Raw genomic sequence first — 20385 nt, forward strand, 5'->3', positions numbered from 1 at the left:
AATTTTGCTGGAGCTCTGACCTCATCCTAGACCTCAGCTTCACCTTTGACCCTTACCTCAACCTCATGCCAACAGGACACATAAGAAAGGAATAAAGGCAGGTGTCCCCATGTCTCAGTTATATTCTCCTGTCCTGAAGGAAGGACTTAGCATCCTAAGCCCACTTACGTAATCAGAGGTGAGAGGTGGTGCCTCAGTGGGAGGGTGGGAGAGGTAGCGGAAGAGTCATTCCTTAAAGACAGACTTCCAACTAGGAAGCCCTCAGACTGCAGCTGACCCCTGCGTTTCCCTGAAGAGTGACCTGCAGGACAAGTTAAGGTGGGGACCTGGGCAACCCAGGTTCCAGACCTGGCCTGGTCTATTGGCACCCTCTGGAGGACAGTTCTATTACCAGAGCTGGCTTTGGGCAACAAACTCTTACACTGCCTGCCCAGCAGGAGGGATTGCCCGGCCTCAGGACGTCCTGGACTCACTGCCCACCATCTACCACTCCAGTTGGCAGACCAGCAACGATTGCCTTTTGTTTCGGGACTGAATCACTGCTTAAATCCCACATTGCCTCTTCCATGTTGGCTTAGCCATACCCAGCTCCCGAAGTCCTCTCAGAAGGCAGCTGGTCCCTGGCTTGCTCCTGACTCCACCTCAGTCACCGAGCTCTTGCAGTCCTGGGTCAGAGCCACAGACTCTGGCTTCGGTTCCTTCACGGGGGGCCTCACTTGCCGTTCCCAAGGGAAGCGTTTTCAAGGACAGGGCCTAGGTTTTCCCCTCCCCGGCTCAGACGGGGGCTGCCAGAGGATGAGGCCCAGGGTTCTCCACCCTCTAGCCCAGACTAGGGACCCCAAGAGGACCAAACTTGGCTTTCTACCTCCCCTCCCTCTTAAGCAGGGGTTTCCTTTCAAATATGGTTTATGTGTCCTCCTTCCCCTCAGCCAGGGGAAGTCCAGGGCCTGAGTCTTCCCTTCCTCCTTCAGAATGGGGGCTTCCTGATGACCGCCCCAGGGTCTCCTCCCTGGCTATTGATCTCCAGAACTTCCCACATTCTGTGAGCTCTCCCCACAGCCAGATGCTCAGGAGCCGGTGGAGCGACCCCTGGGTCCGGGGCCCGGGGACCGGGATGGTTTCCACAGGCTCTGGGCTGGACACTTGGCTGGGAGGCCAGGCTGTTCCTCTGGAACCATGGGCCCAGTGCTCACCTAGAGCTTCATTCACCTCTGACCTCACAAGAGCTGTCTCAGAACCCGTTTCCCCGGCGCCACTGGCGGGAGAAGGGATGCTATTTTGGGCAGTTCATCCGATCTTGGCTGAAGTGATCCGGGCCAAACCCCTGTCCCACTGACCTCTCCCCTGGAGCAGCAGAGTAGAGCAGCACTGGGAACCGCCCCAAGGAGGGCTGAGAGGCGGGCCTGCGACTGGGGACGCAGGGACAGCAGTGTCCCGGCTGGGGGAGAAGCCAGAGCCTGGGACAGTCATGGAGAAACAAGACCAAGACCTGCTGTAGCTGAGAAGCTCTCCAGGTGGATGCTGAGAAACAGCACTTTAGCAGAGTGAGTCTGGCTCTCAGCAGGGCTGGGACAAAGGACCTCCACCGGGGCCCAGGCCTGGAAATGCCACTCCTTGGGGACCATCTGGGGAGGGGGTGACACGGGGCTGTCTGGAGAAGGAAACCCAGCTGGGAGGTGAAAGCCTGGATGTCTGTTCTTGTTTAGTCTGGAGTTGCTGCAGGGCACTCTCAGTGGGCTTCAGTTTCCTCACCCGTAAACGGAATGCTGGGAGGATCAGCAGTGGAGCAGAGTTTGGGAGATACCTTATGCTGGGCTGTCAGCAAGGTGTGAGGCTGGGACCAGGAGAGAGCAGAGCCCAGCAATGGCAGGCTAAAGCAGAAGGGATGCAGGTCAGAGAGATGTGTTGATTGCTGGCTTTGCTAGACTGGTTTCTACCCCTGGATCCCCCTCTGGAGAGGCTGGGGCTGGGACTAAAGGGTTTCTGCAATCTTAGGGCTAGAGAAGAAAGGGGACATACAGGATGGGGAAACGTAAGAGTTATGTTTCCTGCCATTTGCAAGGAAAATGGGAATATGAGATATTTCCAAGAATGGTGAGAAGGGTAAACTTTGCTCTGAGCTGCGGTATAAATTAAATGAATTTTTAGGACCTCATTGTGTGTGTGTGTGTGTGTGTGTGTGTGTGTGTGTGTGTGTAAGGAAGAAGCCTTGGAAAGTCTCAGTTTAAGTCAGTAAGCAGCAAGAGGGCTTGAGGTTAGACTAAAGGCAATAATAGTCACACACATGAGGGTGGAGCCACTGAGGGGAGTCTGGGCATCCCCACTGTTCAAAGTGGGGTGGCAGACATGGGAAGGTCAGAGGAGCTCTGAAGGGCCTGGTCCAGAGGTCAGGGGTCCTGAAGCCAGCAGGGGTATAGAGGGTGGGACTCCAGGGCCTCTTCCCATTGGCTGAAACACATCCAACCCCACCCCTACTCCTTGCCAGGTTGGCTGGGTTAAGGGGTGGAACTGGCACCAGCTGGCCCTGTGGCTTCTCCCTTGGAGGCTGGAGTCTGATGAGAATGTGAGGCCAAGTTCTGTGCCCCCCAGCCCTAGTGACCTATTTTTGGTTTCACAGCATCTAAAAATCTCTGACTGAAAATGACTCATGCAGACAAGGAGAAGCGGTAAGTACCTACTCATTCCCCTATGCCAGCCTCCCGTCTCCCACCCAGAACACCCAGTATCCTCTCTGCCCCACTCTCAGTCTCTCCCCCATGTCAGTGGATGCTCTCAGTAGTTCATGGTGCCCAGAAGAAGAGCCTCTCCCACCTGCACCCATAGCCAAGCACAGGCTGGGCCCTGGGGTGAGGGGAGGCTCAGAAAGACCTAGGTAAGAGTCAAGGGGTTGGTCAGTGGGTTCTAACTGCTCCTATGTAGGTGATGCTCAATTAAACTGAATTCACTACCTCTCACCCTCTCAGGCTCAGGTTTCTTTGGGGTAAAATAAAAGCTAAAGTCCTTGCAATGGATGAGGCCCTAATTACCTAGTCCATTTCTTCTCTGACCTCCCTCCACCCCTCCTCTCCCCATGGCAGTCACACTGACCTCCCTTCCTAACCGTCAAACATGCTCAGAGTCCTTCAATGACTGTTCCCTCTGCCTGAAACACTCTTCCTGCAGTTAGTCACATGGCTCACTCCCTCACTCCCTCATTCCCTCACTCCCTTCATGTCTTTGTTCAAGTGCCACATTCTCAGTGAGCCTTACTCTACTTATTTGAAACCACACCCTACCTCCTTTTTCTGCTCTATTTCCCCCTAGATATACTGCCTTTGAACACAAATATACTTGCTTTTGACTTCTCATCTCTGCCTATCAGCTCTACATGAGCAGGAATATTTGTCTGTGTGTACTTTCTTCGGTAGAGAGAATGAATGGTTCCCCCTCTGTGCTGAGACATTGCTGTCTTTAGTCCAAGACTCTCTCCTGGGCTTTCAGACTCTGTTTCCAAAGACCCACTAGTGTCTCACAGGCAACTCAGTCACAGTTGAAAACAGCCTCCTCTGCTCCCCCAAGCCTACTCCTCTTCTGATGGTCTCAGCTCAGTTTAGGATCCCCTTCTCCTCTGTTGCTCAAGCCAGAAGTCAAGACTTTGTCCTTGGGACCTGGCCGGTTGGCTCAGCGGTAGAGCGTCAGCCTGGCGTGCAGAAGTCCCAGGTTCGATTACCGGCCAGGGCACACAGGAGAAGCGCCCATCTGCTTCTCCACCCCTCCCCCTCTCCTTCCTCTCTGTCTCTCTCTTCCCCTCCCGCAGCCGAGGCTCCACTGGAGCAAAGATGGCCCGGGCGCTGGGGATGGCTCCTTGGCCTCTGCCCCAGGCGCTAGAGTGGCTCTGGTCGCGACAGAGCAACGCCCCAGAGGGGCAAAGCATCGCCCCCTGGTGGGCAGAGCGTCTCCCCCTGGTGGGCGTGCCGGGTGGATCCCGGTCGGGCACATGCGGGAGTCTGTCTGAGTGTCTCTCCCCGTTTCCAGCTTCAGAAAAATACAAAAAAAAAAAAAAAAAGACTTTGTCCTTGGCACTTCTTTCTCTTCCATGCCTCACATCTTGTCACCAATCTCCTAAAATATGAAGAATGTGCTCACTTTCACCATTCCTTTTTTTTTTTTTTTACAGAGACAGAGAGAGAGGGATAGATAGGGACAGACAGATAGGAACAAAGAGAGATGAGAAGCATCATTCATCAGTTTTTCATTGCAGCACCTTAGTTGTTCATTGATTGCTTTCTCACATGTGCCTTGACCATGGGCCTTCAGCAGACCGAGTAACTCCTTGCTGAAGCCAGCGACCTTGGGTCCAAGCTGGTGAGCTTTGCTCAAACCAGATGAGCCCGTGCTCAAGCTGGCAACCTCGGGGTCTCGAACCGGGGTCCTCCACATCCCAGTCCAACACTCTATCCACTGCGCCACTGCCTGGTCAGGCACTTTCACCATTCTTTCTACCACCATCCTATTCTTCCTAGCCATCCTATTCTTCCAGGCCACCATTCTTTAAAATTAAATTTATTGGGGTGACATTGGTTAACAAAATTATATCGGTTTCAAGTGTTCAATTCTATGATACAGGTCTGTATATTGCTCTGTGTACCCACCACCTAAAGTCAATTCTTTTATCACCACATGTTTGACCCCTTTACCCTTTCCTACTCCCCCATGCTCCTCTCCTCTGGTAACCACAGTGCTGTGCCTGTGTCTGTGAGTTTTTGTTTGTTTGTTTTTTATGTTTTTTCATTTGTTGTTTTATAGTTTTATATCCCACCCACATATTAGTGAAATCATACGGTTATTGACTTTTTCTGTCTGACTTACTTTGCTTAGCATAATATTCTTAAGGTCCATCCATGTTGTCACAAATGGCAGTATTTCATCGTTTTTTATGACACATATTCCATTGTATATAGGTACAACGTCTTCTTTATCCAATCATACTCATACTTCAAAATTCTCTTCAGGCTCACCTCTGATACTGCCATTATCCACCGTGCTCACTAGATGAAGCAGTCTGAGTGGAGAATGAGTTTTTACTTTGTATCTCTAGTGCCCGACTCATAAGTAGATGCTCAATAAATGCTTGTTGAATAAATAAATGTTGGCGAGCAGGTTCACTGGTTGGCTTGAGGTTAGTTGGGTAGTTAACTATTGGTTGGTTGAGTAGATAATTAAATGAACTAGTTAATAGGACAGTCAGTTAATTGATTAAGTTGCCTGAAGGGTTGGTGGTGAGTTGTTAGCTATTTGGCTCCTTGATTAGCATGTATTACTTAGGTAATTATTTGGTTGGCTGTTAGTTTCTTTGTAGACTAGTTTTCTTAGATGTCATTTTCTCATTCTGTACCCTCTCTGTGAGCTATCTCATCTATGCCCATGGATCAAATGACCATCTATGATTTGGTCCAAATTGTGTATCTCTAAATGAGACCGCATGGCCAGCTGCTTCTTTACTGGTCATCTCCCCCTATCTGTCTAGGGGGCTCCTCAAACTCTACACACCCAGAAGAGGACACTCATCCTCCTGCCTAAGCCTGCAGCCTCTCTCCTGTGCCCCACCTGCCATTCCGCTGCTCTAGCCAGATCCCGAGGTCATCACTGACTCATCGCTCTCTGTTTTCTCTAATCAACACCAAGGTCTATCAGTTTGACTGTCTCCTAGCCATTTTTACAACACTTTGAATCAGGCTGCCATCACCTCTCAGCCTGTCTGTGACAGAAGCTCCCTGAATGCTCACCACAGCTCCAAGCCTGCTCTCTCATCCAGCCTCCATAGAGAAGGCAGTCCTCTTGCTTAAATCCTCCACCTGGCCCCAGGGCCCTCTGGGTCGAGTTCAGACTAACATGGGCCTTCTGCCATCTGGCTCGGCGCTCCTCTCTGCCAATCCGATGCTGCTTTTACCTCTCTCTCTGGCCAGCCCATCCTTGCAGAATTCCTCAACAGATCACACAGTGTCTAGCTGCAAAATTTGCCCATGCCACTCCAATGTCCAAAACTCCCCCCACCTCCTCTGAGGCTCCTTCACTTGGCCAGACTTCTAGGCTTGACTTAAATTTATATTCTTCTGGAAAAGCCTCCTAGCCCCCTCCTCAAGGCCATTTGCTTCTTACCTGCAATCTCATAGAGCTCACACTTCACCTGTGGCAACACTTTTCACACTTTATAGTAATGGCTCAATTATTTGTTTTTCTTACTAAAAGCAGAAGTTATGCCAAACATAGTAAGCATAATAGGGATTCAACAACTTTTGGTTCAGTGGTTGGTTGGTGGTGTTTTGTTGCTTACTGTATCTGGCCAGCTGTGTGGTGAGGAGGAAGGGACCAGGGTTCCAGATTCTTTTGGTGGCCTTGACTTCCTGCTCTGTTCACATCCCCTCTGCCTCTGTGGCACCTTACTAGAACTGTTCTTGGGTCCCTGTCGGTCCTCAGGCTGCTCATTGGCTCTTCTTCGGGGCTGAGGAGACCAGCCATGAGGACAAGGGGACCCTACCTGGTGAGGCATGAGAGCTGGAGTTAGGTGGGAGTCGAGGGATCGTCCAGGCATCTCTACATCCCTCTCTATGCGCAGCCATGGGTTTGTTTCCCTGGGATATCAACAGAGCAAGGACTGGGGTGGGTGAGCTATGAACAAGGGGACTCAGCCAGAAAAGTGATAGTTGTTTTATCTATGCCTGGTTTATGTTTCTCACTCCCTCTGCTTACTCTTTACTGCTATGAGGGTGGGGCCATTTAAGAAATTTAGGAAGCCTGGGGCCGGGTGGGGGTTGATGTTGCTATCCCAACAGGGCCTGATGTCAGCTTCAGCCATCAACAGGGGGAGAAGAATCACCAGTCTTAACAAGCATTAAAGGCCACACTTAGAATTATCTCTATCCCTGCTTCTCTTCTTTAACCTCCACACCCCATCTCCCAACTCAAGCTCTAGCTTACCCTATCCAACAAACGATAGAGACTGTAACTTACTTTTTCCTCTATCCATCCAATCATGAGCTTATTAAATAAATATTTATCCAGTGCCAGGCACTGCAGAAAGTTCTGGAGGTCTATGGAAAGTAAGAGAAGAATTCTCCAGTTTCCATTCATCCTACAATATATATTGAACACCTACTATGTGTCTGGCCCTGTGGTAGGCACTGAGAATATACCAGGGAGTAAGATCCAGTCCCTCCCTCCCTCTTATTCACTCACTTACTCAAACATCTGTTTGTGTTGACCTGGTTGCAGAGCCTGGTTCACTTTGCAGACCCCTTCATCTTTGGCAGAACTTGGTGTGTATTTCAGTTCTAAGTGCTGTTTACAGAGCCTGGGAGCAGACTCGGCCCCACCCTGTTTGCAGAGTGCCTTGTGGTTGTCTGGTCCCACCTGATGTCTTGCCTGTGTCCTCAGAGATCTGGTTCCTGCAGGTAGGCAGGCAGACAGATAGACAGAGCTCCACCTTCCTGCCTGCTCTCTCCCACTTGCTCCTTCCCCCAGCTCTTTGGCACCAGAGATGGCATTCATCAGACCCCCAACTGCCCCTTCTGCAAAGTGGCTTTGGTGTGTCCTCTCACTGGTCTGTCCTCACCAGGAGGAAGAAGGGGCATGACCCGGCTATTTACCCTCGTCCCTCTTCATCTCCCTGTGACACTCAGGTGTCTCTGATCCCAGCTGTCTCAGCTTCTCTGAGCAACAGGAGGTGTGTGTGGACAGGCCAGTGGGTTATCCATTAACTCAGCTTTGAATTAAGGGCCGATGGGCAGCAAGTGCACTTGAGTCTCACTTCTGCACATGGCCTCGGGCTGCTGCTTCAGGTCTCCCCACAAATCCAAGATGATCCCGTCACCTGTGTTAACAAGGGTGCAAGCAATACTGCAGAAGGAGATGGTGCGAGAATTCCTGGCCGAGCTCATGAGCACATATATCATGATGGTGAGTGGGGGGGGGGGGTGGGCTCTGAGGAAGGGTCATGAACCCCAGGCCTTCAGAAGTTTGGGGCTCAGTAAGGGCAATCCATGATTCCCTCCCACTGCTGGCCTCAGGGTCACATTGTCCATACCCCGGTCTCTAAGCTAGAAGCCTGAGGGTGAATCACAGGACAGTAAGGAGAGAGCCTGTCTTTCTCACTATGTATTTTTGGAAGAGACGGGACTCATAATGTGGAGGCAGTACAAAATTATGGGCCTGGGGGGTCTCAGGGGACATGGCGGGAAGTGGGGAGAATGGGAACCAAGAGGAAAGAGATTGGAGAAAATATTGTGTCAGGTTTTGAGATTTAATCCTGAGGGCAATGGGGAGGCACTGAAGGTTTCCAAACAGCGAAATGATGTGGTCAGATTTAGAGTTTAGAAGGAAATTCTGGTTGTAGTGTGGAGTTTCAGCAAAGTGGGCAGGCTGGAGGGAGGGGAACCTGTTAAGAGACTGTTGCAAAGACCTAAGATACATAGAGGGTGGTGAATGGTCCAGGGATGGAGGAGAAGCACATGTTTGAGGCAGCTGTAGCACATGGAATCAAGGAGATTTCATAAGCCATAGATGTGGATTAAATGCCAAGGGGGCCATTCTGAGCCCAGGGCCCAGTGCAGAATGAGAGGTAAGGTGAGTTTGGAGGTGAGCAGAGGTGCTGGGGAAGACATCTAGCAGGGGGTTGGATATAGAGGTCTGGAGCTCAAGAGAGTGCCTTGGGCTGGAGTATAGTGTTAGAGTTCATCAGAATATGGATGGTGGTTATAAAATCTGTTCAGTGAGAGTGTATAGGAAGAGAAAATAAGTTGAGGATAGAGCCCTGGAAAATGAAAAGAGGCACACAAAGGGACCTGGGAAGTATTGACCAGAGAGGTGGAGGACAAGGCAGGGGAGACAGTCCAGAAGTGTGTGTGTGGGTGGGTGGGGGTCCACAGGAGGGAGTGGTCAGCAGTGTAGGAGGCTGCAGACAGCCAGAGGAGGTGAAGACTGACAAAGGTCTGTAGGTTTTGATGATATGGAAGTCACTAGGGACTGGAGCAAGGGCTCTTTTAGTGGATGGTAGGACAGAAACAAGATCACAAGCAGGAGGTGAGGTTTCTTGGAAACTCCCTCTCTTCACTTGCTTCAGCCCCGGCATCTTCCCCAGCAAGCCTCTGCCCCTAAGCTGTAGCCATGTTTGTTTGCACCTTATGGAGGGCCTAGGTCCATGAATAGAAGGGGCAGACTCTGGGAAGCGCAAAGGTGGTCAGGAGCATGCCAGAGGAAGTAGGGAAGAGAGGCAGTGTGCGTGAGACAGTGTGAGTATGGTTGTGTGTATGGTTGTGTGTGCACACGTGACTATGAGGTAACTTGTTTGTGTGTGTGCTGACCACAGGTGAGGAGATGATGGAACCTGTGGAGCTCAAGGGACTCTGGATACCTGGGTTCTTATCCTGATCCTGCCACTGAGTCACAAGCTGGCCGTGGGCAGATCTCTCTGTGGCTCGCTGTCTGTCTTCCCAGTTATGTAGTGTGATGAATGGGGCCTTCATGGGTTTTGGTGCTGGGTTTGAATTCCAGCTCTGCTATCCTTTACCTATGAGATCTTCCATAAATCTCTTAGCTGTTCAGAACTTAAGCTTCCTTGTTAGTAAACCTGACACTAACATTGAGTTGGCAGACATATGTGAAGAAGGCCAAGAGCCCAACACCCAGTAGGACACATGTGTTTGTCTCTGGGCATCCTAACAAGGGCTCCCAGCTGCTCTCCCCTCCATGACTCCCACCCACTCCTCCTCCCCCATTACTCTCCCTGCTGCTTGGCTCCTGAGCTGTACGGACAGCACTGGATTCTGTCTTGCCTTAATTCAGGTCAAAGTAATTCATTTATGACAAAACATTCCAGTCCTCTGAGGGCTGTTAAACCTTGGAACTGTGGAGGAGGGAGGGTGTCTCCTTGGAGAGTTCTTAGGAAAACCAGGTGTTCCTAGGAAAACCCACATACATTGATGCCTACCCATGCCTGCATTTCTCTTCCTTTTATCAAGACTTACTGAGCACCTACTGCATACCAGAAGCTATGCTAAACTAAACCCCTTAATGCACCACTGTCCCAAATCCTCACAACAATCCTGTGAGGGTCTATTATTATCCCCATTTCTCAGATGGAGAAACTGAGACTCCATGAGAGACTATTACTTTCTCAAGGTCACATTTTTAAAAAAGATTTTATTTATTGATTTTATAGAGAGAGCGAGGGTGGGTGCAAGAGGTATCAACTTATAATTGGTTCACTTTAGCTGTCCATCACTTGCTTGTAATATGTGCCTTGACTGGGCAAGCCCAGGGTTTTGAACCAATTACCTCAGTACTCCAGGTCAATGCTCTATCTACTGCACCACCACAGGCCAGGCCCTAAGGTCACATTTTAAGTTAAGATTAAATCCAGTCCAGTCTGATATCACAGTCTTCACCTTACATCTCTAGGCTCTGTCCCTTAGCTTAGCTATGGGAGGATTTCTAACACCCTGGCTTGTGAAATGTCCTCCAGCTGAGGTAAGGTCCTTTCTTCCAGGTTTAGGATAAATTCAAGACCTCTCTCCAGAACTTGTTTTCTCCATTTGTAGAGTGGGGGCAGAAATATTTGCCGTTTAGATTTGCTGTGAGAATTAAAAGGGAGTAACACATGGAAAAGAACTTTGGGAGGTTTCAACTCATATAGGACATTGTGTTGCTGTTATTTTTAGTTGCTGGGCCTGTGCCAAATTTATAGGAAGCTCAGTGAGTCATCAGGGTAAAGGTTTTACTAGAATAGCAAGTGTGACCTTGAGTTACATTTACTGCAGCCAGGATGAGGGAGATGGACTGTTCTATTCAATTCCACTCGACAGTCTCTAAAGGTGTTGTCCTTGGGGCTGGCCCCATGGCTGTTGGTGCGACTTGGACAGGCTGGGCCACATTTACTGGCCAGGAAGGGGAGGAGCTGGCCATCAGGGCTCTGAAAAACCAGCTGTTGATGTGAACTGAACCATAGGGCAAGGGTTGCAAACTCACATGCTCCAGGGGCAGGAGAGAGCAACTTAGAGTGGTGGGGTCTGTGGCTGACTGCAGGGTGCTGACCTGTGCACGGCGCAGCTGCCACTGCTCCAGCTGACTGTTGCTGTGCAGGGCGAGTACAGGCCAGCGCTACCTGGGCTTCTGATTTCGTAAGAGCTGAGACTTCCGATGGTTGAAACCAAGTTATACAGCCCTGGCTGGGTAGCTCAGTTGCTTAGAGCATTGTCCCACTACGCCAAAGTTGTGGGTTCGATCCCCTGTCAGGAATATACAAGAAACAACCAATGAATGCATAAATAAGTGGAACGATAAATAGATGTTTCTCTCTATCTCCTTTCTTCTCTCTCTAAAAAAATCAATCAATAAATTTTAAAAAGGTCCTGGCTGGATAGTTGAGTTGGTTAGAACATCATCCCCATACACAAAGGCTGGGGACTCGATCCCAGGTCAGGGCTCTTATAGAAACAGATTGATGTTTCTGTCTGTCTCTCCCCTTCTTCTCTAAAATCAATACATAAAATTTTAAAAATATAATTAATTACAAAAAAAAACACACCCAAGTTATCTAAATAAAACATGTGTGCTGGATAGATGAGGCCTATGGGCTGCCATTTGGCAACCGTGACTCAGGAGATCATGTGAGGTTTATTCACTCATTCATTATTTTTAGCAAACATTTCTAAGCTTCTACTTGGAAATAAGGACCCTTGGTCTTCAGACCCTCCATGCTCCACTACCTGTACCTCCTGACACACCTACACCTGTCAGCCTGACCTGGCCTCACTCCCCACTCCCACACCTCCTTTGTTCCTGTCCTCTCCTGCCTCACCCTATCTTTGGCCCTATGCTGGCCTGCCTCTGGGCCCCCTGCACCTGTCCTGGGGCTCTGGAGGAACCCCGTGGGCCCTGCTCAGCATTTCCCCTCCTCTAGCCGGGCTAGTTCACTTTTCCTCAGGCTTCCCCTAAGCTGCTCTGTACTTGCCTATCTTTTTATCAGCAAAAGGCTTACTCTCCAGCTTGACAGAGAACACCCTGGAGGGCTGCCTGGATCTGGCTCCTTACCCACTTGCCCCCTCACCACCAGAACACACGGACCTGTGCATCCACATAGTCCCCCTCCACGAGGGCCGGGCCTCCTCCTTCATGGAGGACCCTCCATTCCTGTGCCAGCCCCACCTCTCATGAGGTACTTGCTCTGTCCTTTTCTCTCCCCTTCATCTCCAGCTGCCCCCCTCTCAATCTTTGTGTGTGTGTGTGTGTGTGTGTGTGTGTGTGTGTGTGTGACAGAGACAGAGACAGAGAGAGACAGAGAGAGGGACAGATAGGGACAGACAGGCAGGAAGGGAGAGAGATGAGAAGCATCAATTCTTGTTGCGGCACCTTAGTTGTTCATTGATTGCTTTCTCATATGTGCCTTGACAGGGGGCTCAAGCAGAGCGAGTGACCCCTTGCTCAAGCCAGAGACCTTGGGCTTCAAGCCAGTTACCTTTGGGCTCAAGCCAGTGACCATGGGATCATGTCTATGATCCCACGCTCAAGCCAGTGATTCCGCACTCAAGCTGGCAACCTTGAGGTTTTGAGAATGAGGTTTCAAACCTGGGTCCTCTGCATCCCAGTCCGAAACTCTATCCACTGTGCTACTACCTGGGCTCTATCCACTGTGCCACCACCTGGTCAGCCCCTACCCTTCAATTTTTTTTTTAAATTTTTTTTTTAATTTATTTTTAGAGAGGAGAGAGAGAGACAGAGAGAGAGAAGGGGGGAGGAGCTGGAAGCATCAACTCCCATATGTGCCTTGACCAGGCAAGCCCAGGGTTTCGAACCAGCGACCTCAGTATTTCCAGGTCGACACTTTATCCACTGCACCACCACAGGTCAGGTCTACCCTTCAATTTTAACATATCAAAGTCGCTCTACTTAAAACAGCACAACACAGAACAAAGCCTCCCTCTCATCATTTATCTCATTGTTGTTTCTTCTCTTTCTCTTCCTTTTCCTCCTCCTCCTCCTCCTCCTCCTCCTCCTCCTGCTCCTCCTCCTCCTTCTTCTTCTTCCTCTTTTTTAAAGATTTTATTTATTGATTTTACAGAGAGAGAGGAGGGGTGGGAAGGACTGAGAAGTGTCAACTCATAGTTGTTTCACTTTAGTTGATCATTGTTTGCCTGCTGTATGTGCTTTGACCAGGCAAGCCCAGGGTTTTGAACTGGTGACCTCAGCATTCCAGGTTGACACTCTATCCACTGTGCCACTGCAGGTCAGGCATTGTTCCCTCCCTTCTCAGGCATGTTCACAAAGGGAGGTCTACACTGGAACCCTATGACTCTTCTTTACTGCCTCACCTCTCAGTCTTTAGGACCTGGCTTTGGTCTCCATGGCCTGATGATACAGTGCTCACAACATTACTACTGACCTCTGGGCTGTCACGTCCAAAGGGATGCTTTCCAGGCCTTCATGGACTTGACCCAAAGGCTGCCTGTGACTGTGTGGACCACACCCTTCTTGGAAAACTCCACTTCTCCCTAGTGTCTGGGACACATTCTCTCTTTGTTCTTCTCTCATTCCAACACCTGCTTCAGCTGGGGTTTCTAATGCCCATTCACAGGGGCTGATGCATGGCTCTAGGTTCAGCCCTCAGGTGCCTTCTCACCTGCGTCCTCTCACCTGTCTTCATCCTCCTTGATGGCTTCAGAGGAGTCTTCATGTCTATAATTCTACAGGTTTTCTTTTTCAAAAACTCCAGAACAGAACTGTCCAAGAGAAATACAACATGAGCCACATATGTAATTAAACATGTTCTAGTAGCCATATTAAATAGATAAAAAGTGACAGGTGAAACAAATTTTAATAATTATTATATTTAACCCATATAGCCAAAACATTATCAGTTCAACATGCAATCAATACACAATTATTAATAAGATTTTACATTCTCCTTTTCTTACTAAGTCTTTGAAATATGGCTTGTACTTTATACTTAGCAGATTTCAGTTAGGACTAGCCACATTCCAAGGATATAATAGCTACATGTGACTAGTGGCCATCATATTGGACCATACAAATCTAGACTCTGATTTCCAGTAGTCTGGACATTTAGAGCTCCCTCAGCATCAACATGTCCAAAACACATGTATTGTACTTTTCAAAGGAGGTGTCATCTGAGCACAGCTTTAATGTAGAGTATCAATTTTTCAGGATCTAGGATCGGGTATTCAGGCAGAGGGAACAGCATATGCAAAGACATAGAGGCATAAAAAACCAAAGCATTCAGGGAGCAGTGTGTTGTTTGGTTTGAGGCTGTTTGGCTTAGGTGACTGCCTGAATTTAAATCCTGGCTTACTGCAGGCAGGCTGTGAACTTTGGACAAACTACTCAACTTCTCTAAGCCACAGATTACCCATCTGTCAATTGGGGAGATTAATAGGACCTAATGCCTGTGTTGATGTAAAGGTTAAAAAGGAAGTGACAGATGTAACTTTTACCAGTGCCTGGAACATAGTAAGTTCTTAATAAATGATTGTTTAGTAGTAATACTATTGCTGAACATAGAGAACACTGGAGCAGATATGAAACAGAAAGAAATTATAAAGGGTCCTGAATGGTGGCCTCCTGAGTTTGGACTTTATCCTAGGAATGAAGGGGAGCTGGTGACTGGATGAGGGGCCGGCATGATCAGATCTTTATATTAGAAAGGTCACTTTGGCTGCAAGGTGGAGATCTGGGGAGAATATGAGCAGAACTGATTGGGTGTGAGGGAGGAGGGGGAGAAAGCTCTCATTTGTGACATCCAAGTTTCTGATTTGGCCAACTGAAATGGGGAGCATAGGGTGGGGGTCACATTTTCTGAGATGGTAAGCTTCAACATAGAGCCCGAGATGCCTGTGGAACACCCAGACTTCCAGTGCATACCTAGAATTAGGGATCTGACTCCTGGGTGAAGGTTTGGGGAATTTTAGTGCAGTAAGTGTATCTGAAGCCATAGACAGGGTAAGAAGATCCAGGAAGAGTGATTGGGGTAAGATGTGAAAAGGGCCAGGGATTGAGCCCTGGGATCATCCATATTCATGAGGCAGATGAAGGAAAAGGATGCGGGAAGGAACAATAGAGAGGGAGAGGCTATGGAGGTAAGAGGAAAACCAGGAGAGATGCCATGGAGGCTTAGAGAGGGACTGTTCAGGAGCACGAAGTGGTTAAGAGGGTCACGGTCGGCAAAGTCAAGTAAGACAACATCTGAAGGGACCCTTGGGAAATCAGAAGGCTGGAGCCCTTGGAGAGAGCTTTGGTATTGTTGAGAGGGGGAAACAGAAGCCAGATGGAGAAGGGAGAACAAGGGAAGAAATAAAGGAGCCAGCCAGGGAGTCTTTTCCTAGAGCCTGACTGACACAGGAAGGGGGCGTCCAGGAGTCCACAGGTGGAGAGGAAAGCTGGGCGGAAGTAGAAAGGTTTCCTTTTAGGAGGAAGAGGCCTAAGTCTGTGGGAGCCAAAGGAAGGGTGAGGTGGAGGATACAGGCAGGAGGGAGACCCCTGGGTGCAGGTGGTGGCTGTAGGAGATTGAGGGCCTGGCTTCACACCTCTAATCTCCCTGTGAAGTGGGCCCTGGAGGTGTGCCCTGAGGAGATCCAGCAGCCAGGGATGGGCAGAGCTAGAAGTTCAGGAATGACACCTGAGGGCAGGAGAATTAGAACCCCACTGGCTTCCAGGGCTGGTGTGTGTGGGGTGGGGGTTGTGGGTGGGGGCTGTGGCAGAGTCCAGGCATGAAACCTCCTTCAGGCTAGGCTGAAGTGTGAGGTGCTCTGAGAGGTTCAATGTATACCAGCCATGCCGTCCTTGAAGCCCAACCTCTTCCCTGAACTTCAGGCGGGGCTCAGGTCTAGGGGCCTAGATATGTCTGTAAGAGCCCCTGACTCCACTGCCCCACTACTTAGCTCTCTCTGGCCAGTTCTTAGGGGCCTTGACAGAGGCGAGGGGTGAGAGGTCATGAGGAGGGGTCTCTGGAGGAAGAAGGCATGGTAGAGGGCCTCTAAGGACAGTGCAGGGTGACCCAGGGTGTGAGGATGAGGACCCCAAATTGAGCTCTGAGCCCTGCTGTGAGGCTGCAGCCTCTGGGCAGGCAGTCCACTCAGAGGTCCTCCCTTGCAGGTGTTTGGCCTTGGTTCCGTGGCCCATATGGTTGTAGGAGATAAATTTGGCAGCTACCTCGGTGTCAACTTGGGTTTTGGCTTCGGAGTATCCATGGGAATACACGTGGCAGGGAAAACCTCTGGTGAGTGAGCCTGGACCCTGCCTGACCTGCCAGGCCAGGCATCCCCTGCAGGTTCTTCCTGCCCCCCTCCACCAGCCCCTTCTTCCAGTCAGCCACGTGGAGGGAGAACACCCTACACCCCTTTCCTCTGACTGTCTCACTCAGGCTCTTCATGAGCCTCCTTGACCTACCATTTTTACTGGCTGCGTCAACTTAGTCAAGCTATATAACCTCTCTACTCCTCACTTCCGTTAATGGTCAAATGGAGACAGTGGTCCCTGCCTCTGGGTCCTCATGAGAATCCTTGCCTTATTATTGTTGCTGCTCTCAATATTATTTACTATTGTTGGTTTCTGCTCTCACTCTCCTGACACACTTGCCCTCCCCACAGGGGCCCACATGAATGCGGCCGTGACCTTCACCAACTGTGCAATAGGCCTCATGTCCTGGAAGAAGTTTCCTGTGTATGTACTGGGTCAGTTCCTGGGTTCCTTCCTGGCTGCTGCCACCATCTACGGCCTCTTCTACGGTGAGTGTCCTGTCCTGGTTGTCCACTTCTGGCCTCAGCCTCCTACTCTGAAATATGGGCAGATCTGATCTAAGGTCCTGGCCTATGATCATTTGTCTGTGAGTGAAGCCCTGGAGATGCTCCCCACCCCTCCATCCCACAACCTTATTTCTGGGGCTCCAGTGGGATTGAGCTAGGGGCAGTTCCTGCTAAATCTATGTCTCCACAGGTGCCATTATGGAGTACTCGGATGGACAGCTGACAGTGGCTGGCCCTATAGCCACTGCTAATATTTTTGCCACCTACCTTCCAGCCCACATGACACTATGGAGAGGCTTCTTGGATGAGGTCAGTGGTCCAGGGTGGGTTCCCCTCACCTCAGAAGGGGTCAGCAGGCAGCCCCGCACCATAGAGAGAAGAACAACTCTGATAGGAACTGTACTGAGACATGTCTCTTCTAGTCTGACTGGGGGCACTGCTGAGGCCCTGTGGCTTGGCTAGGGTCCCTGGGTGGCTGCCACGCATCTGCTTCCCAGGTGTTTGTTACGGGGATACTCCAGCTGTGCCTCTTCGCCATCACGGACAAGAAGAACAATGCAGCACTGCAAGGGACGGAGCCCGTGGTGATTGGTATCCTTATTGCCATCATTGGAGTGTCTCTGGGCATGAACACAGGATATGCCATGAACCCATCCCGGGACCTGCCTCCCCGCTTCTTCACCTTTATTGCTGGCTGGGGCACCCAGGTCTTCAGGTACTGCCTTGCCCAGCCCATTCCTTGTTTTCTGTGGGTTCCCTGCATGCAGAGGGGTGGGCATGGGGTGAGGGGAGTCCTGCAGAGCTACCAGGTGGCCTAGGGAGGCAGTCGTGGGTTCCAAGCTTCCCTCGGACCAGCAATGATGCAGATACTGTTCCTGAACTGAAAGCAAATCCTGCCGCAGGTCAGCCTCTGTCCCTGAACTAGAGAGATGCTGACCAGGGCCCAAGGCTTAGGAGTGGCTCCTGGGCTAGGAAGGGGGTCACTCCTCTACTCTCAGGCCCTGTCTCAGAGTGAGGTGGAGGTAGGTGCTCTCCCAGGCATCCGCCCCCTCACCAGGTCTGCCTTTTGCCTGCAGGGCCAATAACTGGTGGTGGGTGCCAGTGGTGGCACCACTACTGGGTGCCTACTTAGGTGGCATTATCTACTTGGTCTTCATTGGCTCCACCGTCCCACGGGAGCCCCTCGCATTGGAGCAATCCACAGAGTCTGAAGACCACAGAAAATCTGTGATACTCAGGACCACGCCTCACCAAACCTCCTCTTCCCTTACCCATGTCTCTGTGTCCCCCGAAAACAGACCTCCAGTCCGGCCTGCCCGACCCATAAGTGACCCCATCCGAACACAGCAGTTCTAAGTAAAATTATTTGAGACCCCCATCCTCACCCCAATAAAGAAAACCTTGACCCACAATGGCACTCCTGCTTCCTGGGTGCCTCCTATGGTTGATTGGGCTTCCTGTAGCCCAAAGCTGGAGCATAGAGCTAAGAGGCCTTCAGCTCCTTCCAGGCCTGGAAGCTGGGGCGCCCCCTGGGGGAGGATAGGGAAGGGCCAACAGTACGAACAGGAGATTAAAAGACGCCAGGCACAAAACAGTGGATTTCCAGGCATAGGATAGGGATGAGATGGTTTGGGGAAGGACAACAGCTGGCTGGTGGGGGGCCAGCTCTGGGCGACACCCTGAGCTGCCCTGGGACAGGACTTGAGACGCTGTCTCAGTTTTGGCCAGTCCTTGCACCAGACAAGCATGTAGATCAGTTTCTCAAACTTTTTTTCCCCCCATTATTGCTTCACCTTAGAAGCCTTTTTGATATTTTTTCTTAATCACCTGTCTTAATACCATAGATATACTGTATATCTCTTTACATACTTTATGTATATCTATGCTTTATATAAAAATAACAAGATGTTTTTCATTATTCCCTTCCAAGAATCCATTTTTTCTCTTTTAGGAGCAAAATCAGTTCCTATCCCCCTAAAATCAGTTCACCCTCCACCCTAGAAAATGCCTGATGTAGGCAGACTCACAGTATGTAAGGGGTTAGCCTCCTCTTCCTTCTTCCTGGGCCAGTGCTCTCCCACATTAACAAACTTCAGAGTTAGAAAGGAAGCTGCAGAGAGGGAACTTCTCAGAGGTGCAGAGATAGGAAACAGCCTCATGGAGTTCAGGGGGACAGGCCCAGAGGTAGGATGGAGGCGGAACAGCCAGGATCCAACAACTCTGGAGCCAGGCAGGAATCATCTTTTCTGGGATTCAGAAGGCATCACCCATGGTTCCTATCACTGCTTGTGTGTGTATCCTTTCAGCAGTTATTGAGCACCTCCTGTGTACAGGTCTTGCCTGGACACTGGTGCTGCTGTGGGTGAGGCTGGACTCTGCCTTTGAGAAACGCAGTCTAATAGGCACAGGAGGAAGGAGCTAAGTAGTGCAGAGGGGGCTGCACGGAGGCTGTGGGCTCACAGGGCGCTCACAGCTGGGCCTTGAAGCCAAGGCCAAGCATGGCTTCCCAGAGGGGACAGAGCAGAGCTGGGAGCCGGGGGTAGACTTTGTCGGGCTGGTCGCTGCACTTTACTGTTTGTGGGGACAGGAGGCAGAGGAGGCTGGGCTTTCTTCTGGAGGTGGGGACAGGGTAAGAAGAGTTTAGAAAGCCCACCTGAGCTTCTGTGTGTAGGCTGGTGGAAAGGGGAAACTGGAGCCTGCCAGGGAGTGTGGCAAGAGGCCATAATTCCAGAGGAGCAGCACAGTACCTAGTAAGTCAGTGCCAGTGGGCATGGAGACAAGAGAAGGATTTCACTCGATACCCAGGAGGTAAAGCCCACAGGACTTGGCTCAGATTGGGTGAAAGAGTGGGTGAGGATGCAGCAGGAGTCAGGTCTGACTTTCAGTTTCTGGCTTGGACTTGGGACATTGGAGATGTCCCCACTGAGGGAAGAGCATGGGAGAGGAACTGGTTTGGAAAGGAAGATGATAAAATTACATTGTGAACATGTTGACCTTGAATTGTCTATAGGACTTGAAGGGCAAGGGATGTGTTGTCTTGGGTAAATTACTCAACCTCTCTGGTTCTCTTCTCATTTGTAAAATGGGTCTAATAATATTACCTACCATTTGTATTGCTGTAAATATTCAATGAAATAAAACATATATGTACTCAATAAACAATTATGTCTTTTGTAGAGACTGGAGTTCAGAAAAGAGTTGAAGACAAATACTAGAAAAGTTGTGGTTGTACGTATATAGCTGGGGCCATGGGATAGTGAAAGGAGAGTCAGTGAGCAGGGACTTGGGAGCAAAGCCAGGAGGTGGCTGTGAGGTGTGGAGCGGACACCTTGAGAAGTTTGGCTGAGCGGGGTGTGTGTGTGTGTGTGTGTGTGTGTGTGTGTGTGTGCATGCGCGCGTGCACAAAGTGGATGATCAGGGGGCACTGGAAGCCAGCCTAATGCCCATCAACATGGGGATAGATATCATACTTATATCGCAGCATAGTCACATACAACAGATTTGATACATCAGTAAAAACTAAGGCAAAACAGCCATCTGCAACAACATGGAATAGTTTTAGAGGCATAAAAAGCAATGCAGTAAACTGCATACA

The 20385-nt window shown here is 50.1% G+C and overlaps 1 protein-coding gene across 4 annotated transcripts; it reads left to right on the forward strand.

The window, feature by feature from the left end:
• The first annotated feature begins 1415 nt into the window (after positions 1-1415).
• On the forward strand, positions 1416-19952 carry AQP7 (aquaporin 7). 4 transcript variants are annotated; one of them, XM_066367827.1, is made up of 8 exons: positions 1416-1544; positions 2618-2666; positions 7818-7935; positions 16141-16264; positions 16635-16772; positions 16981-17099; positions 17288-17505; positions 17867-19952. In XM_066367827.1, the coding sequence occupies exons 2-8, from the start codon at positions 2641-2643 to the stop codon at positions 18144-18146; spliced, it is 1023 nt and encodes a 340-aa protein (XP_066223924.1). In that variant the 5' UTR covers positions 1416-1544; positions 2618-2640; the 3' UTR covers positions 18147-19952. The 4 variants fall into 4 exon arrangements, with proteins under 4 accessions (XP_066223924.1, XP_066223926.1, XP_066223925.1 ...); XM_066367828.1 differs by having other exon boundaries at positions 1455-1514; XM_066367829.1 differs by lacking the exon at positions 7818-7935 and having other exon boundaries at positions 1435-1544.
• Positions 19953-20385: the final 433 nt, after the last annotated feature.

This window comes from Saccopteryx leptura, chromosome 2, assembly GCF_036850995.1.
Source record: "Saccopteryx leptura isolate mSacLep1 chromosome 2, mSacLep1_pri_phased_curated, whole genome shotgun sequence".
Lineage (NCBI taxonomy): Eukaryota > Metazoa > Chordata > Mammalia > Chiroptera > Emballonuridae > Saccopteryx > Saccopteryx leptura.